The 13656-nt window shown below is 42.2% G+C and overlaps 2 protein-coding genes across 2 annotated transcripts in view; one reads left to right on the top strand and one right to left on the bottom strand.

Annotated features, from left to right (window-relative positions):
- The window catches only part of cryl1 (crystallin, lambda 1), a 54779-nt gene extending 43950 nt beyond the window's left edge, over positions 1-10829 (bottom strand). Inside the window, exons 1-3 of the mRNA XM_055636986.1 lie at positions 10753-10829; positions 3369-3515; positions 3143-3250 (exon numbers count right to left, since the gene is read on the bottom strand). Coding sequence (XP_055492961.1) covers positions 3143-3250; positions 3369-3515; positions 10753-10814 — 317 coding nt within the window. The 5' untranslated portion in view covers positions 10815-10829. The remainder of the gene's footprint in view (positions 1-3142; positions 3251-3368; positions 3516-10752) is intronic.
- Positions 10830-11132: 303 nt separating this feature from the next.
- Positions 11133-13656, top strand: part of ift88 (intraflagellar transport 88 homolog) — a 72441-nt gene continuing 69917 nt past the window's right edge. Inside the window, exons 1-2 of the mRNA XM_055636983.1 lie at positions 11133-11271; positions 13503-13595. Coding sequence (XP_055492958.1) covers positions 13512-13595 — 84 coding nt within the window. The 5' untranslated portion in view covers positions 11133-11271; positions 13503-13511. The remainder of the gene's footprint in view (positions 11272-13502; positions 13596-13656) is intronic.

The raw sequence follows: 13656 nt of genomic DNA, 5'->3' as shown, positions 1-13656 counted from the left end.
ATCCTCGTTGTTATGAGAGGCTGCCTGATAATGTACCTTGAATTATTCCACCATGCTGCGTGGAATAATTCAATGGAGTAAGTAGCAAGTACACATGGCTGTATGTGTACATCCCACCTCCTCCAAAGGCACCACCCTGACAATAGCTATCAAGATTTTAAATGTACTTAACTTTCACACCACAAGTCCATTCCAGAGTTTTACTTGGTAATATTAATCTATACGGTCGCACATTTAACCCTGTAGTGTCATTCCAACCTGGTGGCTTTAATCTGTTTTCTACAGGTAGATGAAATGGCTTGCTTCAGCAATCATTCTATTTCTTTAGAACAATATTGCTTTCTTCCTTTATAGACAAGTCTCATGGCCCGCCTCTCCTGCACTCCCACTGTTAATTTTGAAAACTTTTATCCATACTTAATCAAGTTGAATTTGAATTCAAAAGATTAATAATTCAGTTTGCATCTGTTGAGAAAGTGGTCTAAATTCTGCCAATCAAATACCTTTTAACATGAACTATTGCACAGAAGAAGAATCAGAATATCCAGCTGGCGTGCTGGGAATGATTTCATTTCATGATTTAAACAAATTACTTGTTTACTTAAACCTTTTTTAGTTTGCTATGCACACCTAGAAGTGGTTAAAAAGTGTAAGGATAACGGCACATTTACAAATACAGTTCCAAACACTTTCTTTATATCCTACTCTATCTACGAGAAATGTAAACCAATTTCTGTTATGGAAAATTCATTATATCAAGTGCTTCAATCAGTGTTGTTATTGACACGTGTAGAGTGGTACAATGAAAAGCCTTGTTTGCATGCCGTCTAAACAGATCATATATACCACACATAAAAACAATTAAGTCACACTTCAGCACACTAAATAGGGGAAGATAAAGAATGCAGAGCATGGAAACAGAGCCGAAGGGTCTATTTCCACACTGAATCTCTGGACATTATTGGGGCTGCATGTAGAGTATTGTGTTCATTTTTGGTCACCCTGCAATTGGACGGATGTTGTTAAGATAGAAAGAGTGCGGAGAAGATTTACGTGGATGTTGCCAGGACTTGAGGGCCTGAGCTATAGGGAGAGGTTGACTTTATACCGTGGAGAGTGGGAGGTTGAGTGGCAGGCTAGGACTTTATTCTGTGGAGAGTGGGAGGTTGAGTGGTGATCTTATAGAGGTGTACAAGATCATGAGGGGAATAGACAGGGTAAAGGCACAAAGTATTTTACCCATAGTATGGATATCAAGAACAAAAGAACATAGATTTAAGATGATATGGGAAAGATTTAATAGGAGGGGCAAAGATTTTAAAGTAGTTCCTAATAAGTCTGGAGGATGCTAGGATAAATTAGCATAGGGTATAGGAAAAATATAGCATCTTAGATACATTGACTATCAGAAAGGAAACAAAGGATTAAAATTTGTTAGCACATGTTGTCTGGTGGAAACTGGCAGAGAGAATGTAGACTTCTATAGCTATATACACTCTGATTACTGTTAAAGCAAGTACAGCCAGCATTATGAAAAATGGATATTCAATTAGAATTGCTAGCCATTCTACAATGAATAATTTTGACATCCTTGAAGATAAACATAATTCGCTTTATCTATCTCCCCCACCCCCTTTCCCAAAGAGAGGCAGGGAAATATAGATGTCATACATTTTGAAATCACTGCTTAATTTAAAAAAAAGGCAGACATTTACTTTAGTTAATTTATCAAGTCTCTAAGTAATCCATTCCAAAATGAATTGTGTTCATGAACACCAAGATGCTCAACTATAAATATATAAACAACAAGTTGATGCTTAATCATTGTGGCAGAAATTGTAACTTGCCTTTGTAATAAGTTGTCAATTATTTATTTCCACCAATTGTTTACATACTATATATTCAAGTGTTGTTAATTATGTTTCTGCAATTGATTATGAACTTGACAAATTCATAAACCTGTATCTTTATTTAAACAACCGCCAATCTAAATATGCAAGTACGTGTATTAGATGTTGGGAAGAACTGCAGATGCTGGTCTAATTCGAAGATAGACGCAAAATACTGGAATAACTCGGGGGGACAGGCAGCATCTCTGGAAAGAAGGAATGGGTGACGTTTTGGGTTGAGATCTGAAGAAGGGTCTCGACCTGAAACGTCACCCATTCCTTCTATCCAGAGATGCTGCCTGTCCCGCTGAGTTACTCCAGCATTTTGTGTCAATAGGGGGGTTTCATGTAAGGTCACTGGGTCATAGGGCTTGACGCAGGGAGCCGCTCAATCCATCTGGAGGACATCCGTAACTTCCGGTATATGTTATTAATGCAAGAAACACGTACTTTCCTACCTGTTAAAAACCGCCAAAATGTTGAATTGTTGCGATGTAAATAATTGTGGAAGTCGGGGTAAGCGTGAGAGACATGTACCCAACTTCAGAATTCCAAAAGTGAAGCGAAATGAAGGTAAAGAGAAGCGAGAGCTGAAGGGACAACAACAGCTAAAGTGCTTGGCAAACATTGACCGTGCAGATAACGGAATTGAAAATATTGGGAATTATCGCGTTTGCTCACTACATTTCATAAACAGTAAGGCATTATTTGTGTTTTTCTTGATTCCTTTGGTATCTAAAAAGCCTCAGTGATAAATCTGGCTGTAAATTTTGCTTCAGATGCGTTTTCTTTTTGTATGTAAAAACCCACTTGAGAACCATGGGCGATTTTTAAATTTTACAGCCAGATTTATCACTTCTGAAACTTTTTAGATGCCAAAGGAATCAAGAAAAACACAAATAATGCCTTACTGTTGATGAAATGCAGTGAGCAAACGACCGATGCTCGCCAAGCACTCTGGCTGTTGTTGTCCCTTCAGCGCTCGCTTCTATCAACCGTCTTTTCTCCTCACGTTTGGAATTCTGAAGTAGGCTAAATGTCTCTCACGCTAATCCCGATTTCCATAATTACGGTGGAAACAATGGTCAGTGCTTACCTGCAGTTCATTGCGTGTACTCCACTTGGCAACAGTACGGGTCATGGGTCGTGACCCGACTGCCGTGAAACCCCCCTATATTAGAGGTTGGCATTGATACAGAATGTAAATTGTAAGCATTAGGACTGTAAATTCCGTACGTGGCGTCACACTGTACCTTATATCTTCAAGTGCGCTTGTGACCTGTTGATGGACAGTATCATAAAGAATGACTCTGTACCCTGCACTTGCAAAAAGCATGGCCCAGCTCCGTCCAACGATCCCACTAACAAATAAAATAGTAAAAAAAAAATCATGCGCATTGCAATTTACATAAAATCGAATCATTTATTATCCTAACGTTCGATGCATTCGCCCACTGCAGCCCAAGACAATGTCATTACCTTCCTACGATTAAAATGTTGCCCTTTCCACACCGGCTCATGTTGACTTTTCTTAAGATAAGACTTTCCACAAACAAGCTGGACGCAACTTCTGGGGCGCCCTCAAACAGCGTCAAAGCCAACGCGGTAGCCCGTTGGCCAACAGATCTTGATTGACAGAACAAAATCGGTGCATAAATGATAGCAGTAATATACACAGATACTAGAGCAATCTTTGGTAATATACACACAAATAGCTGGGGTAACTAAGCGGGACAGGCAGCATCTCTAGAGGGAAGGGTGACGTTTCGGGTCGAGACCCTTCTTCAGACTGGGCCAGTCAGTTTCGACCCGAAACGTCTAAACCAGCAACTGCAGTTCCTTCCTACACATTAATAAACAGGATGTATTATTGATTTAAAAAAATTAAAGTGCAGACTTTGGAAATTTAAACAAACGCAGGAAATCCCAGAAAAAAAACTTAGTAGATCGTGCAGTATCTGTACAAATCGAAAATAATTTAATGTTTCAATTCGAAAACCCTTCATTAGAACTGGAAAAATATAGTTTTCAATTGCGGAGAAAGTATTGTACGGATGCAGAGGAGAAAGTGAATATCAGTGAGGCTAGGATTGCTGTGGAGATAAGTTGTGAAATTGGTTATTGGGGGTCGTTTTGAGGTGATTATACAGGCAAATGATTATTATGTGGTTGAAATCGTGGGGCTATGGGGTATTGCCAGCAAGTCAGGCCATATTAATGGAGAAAGAAAAATTGAGCAAATATCATACATGGATAACTTAGCGCAAAATAGTCAGTTCTGATACAGACAGGCAAAACATATTATGGGATGTTGGAGAATATTCGATACTTAAAGGTGAGATTTTGTTTCTCAAGATTGCATTGGACCTTGTTATAACAGTGCAAGAGAACACAGGCAAAGGTGGATAGTGAAAACTAAAGTGGCCAGATCAGGATTACCCCTGTTAACAACATAAGTACTCCACAATGTCATCCCTGTTCAATGTTGTTTATTCTCAGAGTTTTCATCAAAATCATTGAGATTTATGGAACATTTGGAGGCCAATTGATCTATCATGTCACTAATGGAAAGGATAAACTTGCTCTGAAGGTAATGTTATGTAGATTCATTAGATTGATCCTGGGTTGCTTGATGAGTATTTTAATCTGAATACATCTGGCTGTTACTAATCTGATATGCTTGCTTTCACAGGTCCAGACATTAATTATAAGTGTCAGACAGTCACTATGCAGCTTTATGGGACTTTGGTTATTTGAATTGTTTCATGCAATCCTGGTCATTCCATCACAGGAAGGATGTGGAGGCTTAGGAAAGGGTGCAGAGATTGGGTTAGGGGGTATTAGCGACAGGGAGTAGCAATGTTACAAAATTTTGAGATTTAAAAAATCAAGTCTGTAATTTATCCCATCAGATAAAGCATAAAAATAAGTTTAATTTGACACCTAATTCACTTTCATATCTCAAGTATTTAAAAAGTTATGGCCATTTTCATACTCGCAAATTAGCATCTTGTTCCCTATTGATTTTCTATGAACATAACAAAAAAGCTGTGATCGTGTGCTGTCAAAAGGCCATAACCTTCTTAAAAATTAAGAGAACTGAATGGAATTTTCAGTTATTGTAGATTGAACCATTCTGAAACAAATATAAAATAATCTAACTTGGATGACCTGAAATTGAAACATATAATTAGTTAGTTACCCAAGTGTAGCTAATTTCAAACTTCAATTACTAGATCTAAACATCTGTCCATTTCTTAATAAATGATTAACATTTTTAAATAGCCCATTTGTCCAAATAATATTCACAAATAATTCACAATAAAACATGATTTTGAAATCTCATTTACATTAATTTATAGGCCAAATGGAAGGAATTTAGTGTTCAATTGCTGTAAATTAAAGTCCATTTTAAATCAGCTTTCTAGTGGGATCCTGTGAACGCGCTGGTTTAGAACGTTCACATTGCGGTAGATTAGTACCCTCAAATGCCCAGAAAAATACTGAAGGATATAATGGGCCCAAAATTAGCTACTCGCAACATTAAACTTGTATAAAGGGATCTAAAGAAGCCCTTTTTAATGTAAAAATAAGGCACATACCTTTAATTGTTTGCATTATAAAACCCTGGGGCTGCGAGAGGTCGCGGGTTTAGAGTGATTTTTAAACTACTATAACTATTATACAAGGCCATAAAAACTAATAATACCTTTTGCGACGGGGTCTTTCAGCGATTTTTCGTTAATGATTTACTAGGCTGAACATTTTCGATTGCAACAGCCTAGTGAAAATCGCGTTTTAAACCCGCCCCCTCAAAACAGCGGCAAAATCACACACACAGGCTGGGACAGATTCTCAGCGACGATTCAGGTAGGCTTTGGAACATACCTACAGGGAGAGGTTAGACAGACTTGGATTGTTTTCACTGGAATACTGAAGGTTGCAGGGACACCTGATAGAGGCATATTAAATAATGCGAGGCATAGATATGGTACAGTCAGAATCTTTTGCCAAAGGCGGAAATTTCCAAATCTACAGGGCATAGCTTTACAGTGATGGGGACAAAGTTTAAAGTACCTCCATTGACAAATTGTACACTGAAAGGGCCAGGAAGCAAGCGGGTAAGATCATCTCTGATGCCTCTCACCGTGGCCACAAACTCTTTGAAGCATTTCCGACTCCGGACTGTCAAAGCTGCCACAGCCAGACATAAAAACAGCTTTTTTTTTCCACGAGCAATAGCTCTACTCAATAACCAAAAGTCTGTAGCCTCCTTTTGCTCTGATATTTTATTTCATTTACATGTTTAAACTATGTTTTATTCTTAATTGTTTACTGTATGTTGTGCTGTTACTTGCAAGCGGAACACCATGGAATTCCTTTTATGTGTACATACGTGGTTAATAAACTTATTCATTCATACACTCATTCATTCATTCAGGATGTTACCGCTGGTGGGAGAGTCCAGGACCAGAGACCATGACCTCAAAATAAAAGGGCATATCTTTAGAAAGGAGATGAGGATTTTTTTTTAGAATCTGTGGAATTAATTGCCACAGACGGCTGTGGAGCACTATGGATAGGTATGTTGCAAAACTTACCTTCAGCGGCGCTGCAGTTCTACCGCTGCCCCTGTGCGCGACTTTGGCGCCTTTGAGAGGGGGGCGGGTTTAAAACGCCGTTTCCTCCAGGCTGTTTAAATCGATGTTGACCAGCCTGTTTAATTGCTGACGAAAAATCGCTGCGAAATTCGTTTGCTGCAGGTATTTTTAAACTAAATTGGGTTATTTAATTGTTATAGTAGATTAAAAATCATCCTCTAAAGCCGCGAACGCCGACAACAGGACGGATCTCATGTAGGGGACAAGGCAAGGTAGGTTGTTTATTTTTACATTAAAAAGGGCTTCTTAAGATCCCTTTATACAAAATTTTATGTTGCGAATACTTGACTTGGGGGCCCATTCAATTCCGCAGTATCTTTCATGCTGCATATGGGCTTCAAATCCACCGCAATGGCAGCGTTCTAAACCATCGCTTTCGAGTAAATCCCACTTGCAAGCTGATTTAAATGGCCATTAATTTACAGCAATTGAACACTAAATCCCTTCCATTTGGCCTATAAATTAATGTCAATGAGATTTAAAAATCATGTTTTATTGTGAATTCTTATGTGAATGTTCTTTGGACACTTAGTCTATTTAAAAATGTTAATCTTTTCTTAAGAAATGGATAGATGTTTAGATCTAGTAATTGAATTTTGGAATTAGCTATAATTGGGTAACTAACTAATTATATGGCCCATAGCTTTAGCCAGCATATTGTCAAAAGTTTTAGAAAGAGTTCTTTTGGATAGAATAAATGAGTGTTAACTCCACAGATAACCACTTTGGCTTTAAAGCTAAACATGGCACTGACTTATGCATATATGCCCTAAAGGAGATTGTAAACAAATCTAGAGGCAAAAACTCTTCAATCCTTATGTGCTTTATTGATGCTTCCAAAGCCTTTGACCGTGTAAATCACAGAAAGCTGTTTGGTAAAATGAGTCAAATAGGGGTGCCTGAATACATTGTTAGAATTCTGGCCTACTGGAATGCCCACCAGACTATGCAAATAAAATGGGGCAATAGGGTCTCAGCCCCATTTGGGGTTAGCAATGGTGTTAGACAAGGGGGAATTTTGTCCCAAGTCCTTTTTAATCTATACTAGACCAAGTGCAGACCCGTTAGGTCTGTTCCCCCAACGTGCGGTTGTGTGGGGGGGGGGGGAAGAGGCGGCACGCAGAGTCACACACACTAACTATCCCCGCACTCATGCTAATTACCCCCTTGATATTATATTAATATTAGTAATTTGCTCCTTTTACCCCATAACCACCCTATCTACTGATGCATAGCCCCCAACTTGCAGTCACATCTAGAGAGGGGCGGGGGGCGGGCGGGGGTAGAGAGTGAGGGCAGAGAGAGAAGGGGCAGAGACAGAGAGAGAGAGAGAGATACAGAGAGACAGAGAGAGAGAGATAGTGAGTGAGAGAGAGAGAGAGAGAGAGAGAGAGAGTGAGTGAGGTAGTGAGTGAGAGGGAGACAGACAGACAGACAGAGAGAGAGAGAGAGAGAGAGAGAGAGAGAGAGAGAGAGAGAGAGAGAGAGAGAGAGAGAGAGAGAGAGGAGAGAGAGAGGGGGAGGGGAGGGGGGGGGAGGGGGGGGGGGGGGGGAGAGGAGGGGGAGAGAAGAGGAGAGAGAGGGAGAGGGGGGAGAGAGGGGGAGAGAGAGGGGGTGTGCTGAGAGGGGAGGGGGGAAAGGTGGGGGAGGGAGGGTGGCAGGGAGGGGGGGGAAGGGGGAGAGGGAGGGGTGTGTGGAGCGGAGGGGGTTTAGGGGAGGAATGGTGGGGGAGGGGAGGGGATGGAGGAGGAAAAAGAGGGGGAGAGGGGGGGGAGGGGGGGAGAGAAGAGGAGGGGGGGGAGAGGAGGGGGGGGGGGGGAAGAGGAGGGGGGGAAGGAGAGGGGGGGGGAGGGAGGAGGAGGGGAGGGGGGGGGGAAGAGGAGGGGGGGGAGAGGAGGGGGGGAGAGGAGGGGGGGAGAGGAGGAGGGGGGAGAGGGGGGGCTGAGGAGAGGAGAGGAAAGGGGGGAGGAGGAGAGGAGAGGGGGGGGAGATGAGAGGAAGAGGAGAGGGGAGGAGAGGGGGGGGGGGAGGGGGGAGGGGAGGGGAGGAGGGGAGGAGGGAGGGGGGGGGGGAGGGAGGAGGGGGGGAGAGGGAGAGGGAGGGAGGGGGGAGGGGGGGGAGGGAGAGAGGGGGGGGGGGAGAGGAGAGGGGGGAGGAGGAGAGGGGGGGGAGAGGAGGGGGGGGGGGAGGGGGGGGGGGGGGGGGGGGAGGAGGAGGGGGGGGGAAGAGGAAAGGGGGGGGGGGAGAACCTAAAAAAGACGCATTCTGCAGGCATTGTAGAACCAAAAGAGACACTTTTTGCAAACATTTTAGAACCAATAGACACTTTTTGCAAATATTTTAGAACCAATAGACACATTCTGCAAGCGTTTTAGAACCAATAAGGCCACTTACGTTTGAGTAGACATGTGTTCAGTGTTATTCACAGTTCAGAGAAACGTGACCCTCTGCTTTCCTCCAGCTCAAAGATCTTAGAGCAGCTATAAGATCTTAGAGCTGCTATAAGATCTTTGCTCCAGCTTGCAGACACTGATTGAGGCACACCACTTCCTGGTTTTATAGTCCCTTCCCCCTGCCGCCAGCAGGGGCAGCAGGGAGAATGGGAAATTTTGTAAAAACATTAATATCTGTCATTTTTCATCGACGTGAAAAATCATCAGCACACATACGGCGGAGGGGGGCTCTGAGCAAGATGGCCAAAAATGACGGCCGTAGGTGGCGGCGTTCTCTCGGAAATTGCAGCACAGATGGCCAAAACCGGTCAAGAACAGACTTTTAGTAATATAGAAGAAGATATTGCTGATCTGTCTAAACAATTGAAAGCCTGTAACACTGGGTGCGTGATTGGTAATATTTTAGTGAACCATATTATGTATGCAGATGATCTTGTGGTCTTTAGTCCATCTAGCGCTGGTCTCCAGCAGCTCCTTACTATATGTTCTGTGTATGGTGTGGAACATGACATTAAATATAATGCTAATAAGAGTGCTATTATGATCTGTAGAACCAAAGAGGATAAATGTCTAAAATATCCTGATTTTAAATTGTCTGACAATAATCTCAGTGTCAGTAATAAGATAAAATATCTAGGGCATATTATTACAGAACAAATGACAGATGATGAGGATATTTATAGGCAACGATGCATGCTGTATGTACAGGCGAATATTCTCTTGCGTAAATTTGGTGCGTGTGCAGATGTGGTGAAGGTGTCGCTATTTAGAGCATACTAGACACCACTCTACACTGCGCACCTGTGGTCGAACTATTTAAAGACTAGTATGCAGAGAGCTAAGGCAACCTGGATGGTGTAGTGCCAGTAATATGTTTGTGGCTGCAGGAGTCGGTACTTTAGAAGCTATCCTAAGACACCACATGTATACATTGATTTGCAGGATAAATGGCTAAAAATGTGCTTATTGTGGCATTGTCAAACTACACGCTACGAATCCCAGCTGTGGAGACACTGGTATCGTTGTCTCGTTGTAGGACATTGATCATCTTTTAATCTGGATTTTTAACTTATGTATTGTGTTTTTTTTTAAATATATATAAATTATGATGTTTTTATGTGATATACCAAGATTTTATCTGTATTTTTGATATTTGATATGCAATGCATTTTTAATGTAATGTTGCCCCTTGGCTGGACCTGAGTCTGTAATAAAGTTTATTATTATTATTATTATTATTATTATTATTATTATATGCTTTAATTTCAGGTCATCCAAGTAAAATTGTTTAATATTTGTTTCAGAATGCTTCTATCTATAATAACTGAAAATGTCTTTCAGTTCTCTTAATTTTTAATAAAGTTATGGCCATTTCACTGTCCTTGATCACAACTTTTGTGTTAAGTCAATGGAAAATCAATAGGGAACAAGATGTTAATTTCCGAGTATGTAAATGACCATAACGTTTTTAATACTGAAGATATGAAAGTGAATTAGGTGTCAAATTAAACTTCTTTTTATGCCTTATCTGATGGGATAAATTGCAGACTTGATTTTTTAAATCTCAAAATTTTGTAACATTGCTACTATGGATATTTTTAAGCTGGAGTTTGACAGATTCTTGATTAGTAAGGGTATCAGGGGTTATGAGGAGGCAGCAGAATGGGGTTGAGAGGGAGAGATAGATCAGCTTGATTGATGGGCCGATTGGCCTAATTCTGCTTCTATAATTTATGAACTGTGCCCTACTTTCTCCCAGCTCCCCCGCCATTAGTCTGAGGAAGTGTCCCGACCCGAATAATCATCTCCATTAATCTGCTGAGTTACTCCAGCATGTTGTGCCTTTCTTTGGCTTAAACCAGCATCTGCAGCTCCTTGCCATGACATGTAAAACCGCCGTCTCCTGTTTCTCCCTCCATTCGCCGCATGAGTCCGTGTATACTGGTGCGTACCAACGATACTAGAGGAGTATCTTTGTTGTGTACTCACCGGTCTCACGGCAACGACCACGCGTACCCGCCCCGCCCGGCCCCGCAGCCAATGATATCCGCCCTCTCATCGGGACACGGGAATCGACCCTCCATCTCGTCCAATCAGCTCTGTCCATGCTTGCTCTGTCCGTCGACCTGAGGGCGCTCGGCATTGTGGGAAGGGGGCGCACTCTGATTGTTGTCGGGTAGCGGCCGTTCGGCGGAGAGCGTTTGAATCGGGTTTGAATCGGGTTTGAATCAACTGTATAGCTGTTGGCGCCCACCAGCGACCCGAGAGGTATTTACGACGATTAACGTGGCATCGTCCATTCATAGGCGCTTTAGCTTTACTCGGGGCAGGTTTTCTTATTTGCATGAAATGGCACTGACTGATTATAACAGGGGAGAGAAAACTGCCCGTGGGTTGCGCCCACATCCACAGCATTGTATAAATTGTAAAAATTACAACACTATATAATGGAATAAAAACATTTATCGAGTGGTTGTATATGGTCTGGGTATTTACCACTTTAGAGTCCCACTGAAAGGTGGTTACTGTTATAATAAAAGGAAATTGCGCATCACAAGCTTCCACAAATAAATAGCACCGTGGGGGTGATCAGCTTATCTCGTTTGGTGTTGATTATATTGTAATTTATATCCTGACTAATATAAGGATATCTGGGGTAACTTATTGGTCTCGCAGGTCTTGCACACCGCTCTCTCCCATCTGGACTCCCATCAGGTGGCCTTTACCACCTCAGGCAATTGAGGAAATTCAGAGTGTTTCCGAGGACCCTCCAGTGCTTCTACGCAGCGGCGGTGGAAAGCATCTTGTCCGGGAACATTACCATCTGGTTTGGGAATTGCTCTGCCAAGGACAGAAGGGGGGCTACGTGAGGATGCTGTTCATAGACTACAGTTCAGCCTTCAACACGATAGTCCCCACCAGACTGGCCAGGAAGCTACTGGAATTGGGGCTCAACACCTCCCTGTGTGCCTGGGTCCTGGACTTTCTCACCGCCAGGCCCCAGGTAGTCAAGATGGGAGGGAATACATCGGAGTCCCTCACCCTGAGCACAGGATCGCCCCAGGGTTGCGTCCTCAGCCCCCTATTGTACTCCCTGTACACACATGACTGTGTGGCTAGGTTCAGCTCCAATTCAATAATTAAGTTTGCTGATGACACTGTGGTGGTGGGCCTGATCTTAGACAACGATGAGAAGACCTACCGGGAGGAGGTGGCTGATCTAGCACTCTGGTGTCAGGATAACAGCCTCCTCTTGAACATCAAAAAAATGAAGGAGCTGATCATGGACTTTAGGAGGGCACATCATCCGAGGACGTACACCCCATTGAGGATAAATGGGGATCCTGTGGATAGGGTGAACTGTTTTAAATATCTGGGAGTCCACATCTCCGAGGATATGACATGGGCATCACACGCCTCGGCACTCGTGAGTAAGGCAAGGCTGCGCCTTTACCACCTCAGGCAATTGAGGAAATTCAGAGTGTTTCCGAGGACCCTCCAGTGCTTCTACGCAGCGGCGGTGGAAAGCATCTTGTCCAGGAACATTACCATCTGGTTTGGGAATTGCTCTGCCAAGGACAAGAAGGCTCTGCAGAGAGTAGTGCGTTCGGCCGAACGCACTATGGGAACTTCACTCGCCCCCCTGCAGGAACTATACAACAGGAGGTGCAATTCCAGACTTAATAAAATCATGGGAGACCCCTTCCACCCCTGCAACGGACTGTTCCAGCTGCTACGGTCAGGCAAATGCCTCCGTTGCCATGCGGTGAGAACGGAGAGGTTGAGAAGGAGTTTCTTCCCAGAGGCAATTCGGACTGCAAACGCCTATCTCACCAGGGACTAACTCTACTGAACGTTTTTCCTTCCATTATTTATTATGTAAAAGAATATGTGTGTTATGATTGTGTTTATAATTTGTTTGGTTGTTTTGTTGTTTGTCTTTTGCACAAAAGTCCGCGAGCATTGCCACTTTCATTTCACTGCACATCTCGTATGTGTATGTGACAAATAAACTTGACTTGACTTGTTCTTCAAAATTGGATTTTGTCAAAGATTTTTTGGTGAGAATTGCACCAGCTGAGATACAGTTGAAATATAATAATAATTTAATAATACGTTGCTCACAATTAATGCCTGTTCCCTTGTGTCATACTCTAAGAGTAACACATTTTCACAAACCAAAACGTATCTAACCATGAATAACACCACGGAAAATTTACTGATAACATTTAAAAGGCTTGCTTATGACAAGTGTTCTCAGTCTGAATGTTGCCTAGCTTGCACCACCTCAAAAATGATTTGCAGAATGTTATTTTGGGGAATAATGAGACTAGCCAGAATCAGATGTTAATTGTAATTAATTTATTAGCCAAGTATGTAAACATACAAGGAAGAAGTGGTATAAAATATACCTGTAAATTTCACTGACAAGCTTAATGTGCAAGAAAATACTACATTGGTTGCAACATTGGTTTTAACTATCTGTGTTTGTTTCACAGGGTGGAATAATGGAGCACGTACATTTGGCAGCACTAGATGAAGAGGATTTGTATTCAGGATACAATGACTATAACCCAACTTTTGATACAGAGGTATCTATCTATATAACTTTAAAACTCTCATCTTGTATGTGTGTATATGTATGTGTCTTTT

This window comes from Leucoraja erinacea, chromosome 6 (assembly GCF_028641065.1).
Source record: "Leucoraja erinacea ecotype New England chromosome 6, Leri_hhj_1, whole genome shotgun sequence".
NCBI classification, from domain to species: domain Eukaryota; kingdom Metazoa; phylum Chordata; class Chondrichthyes; order Rajiformes; family Rajidae; genus Leucoraja; species Leucoraja erinaceus.
Note: the sequence above shows the minus strand (reverse complement) of the source record. Positions and strands in the feature narration are given on the sequence as shown.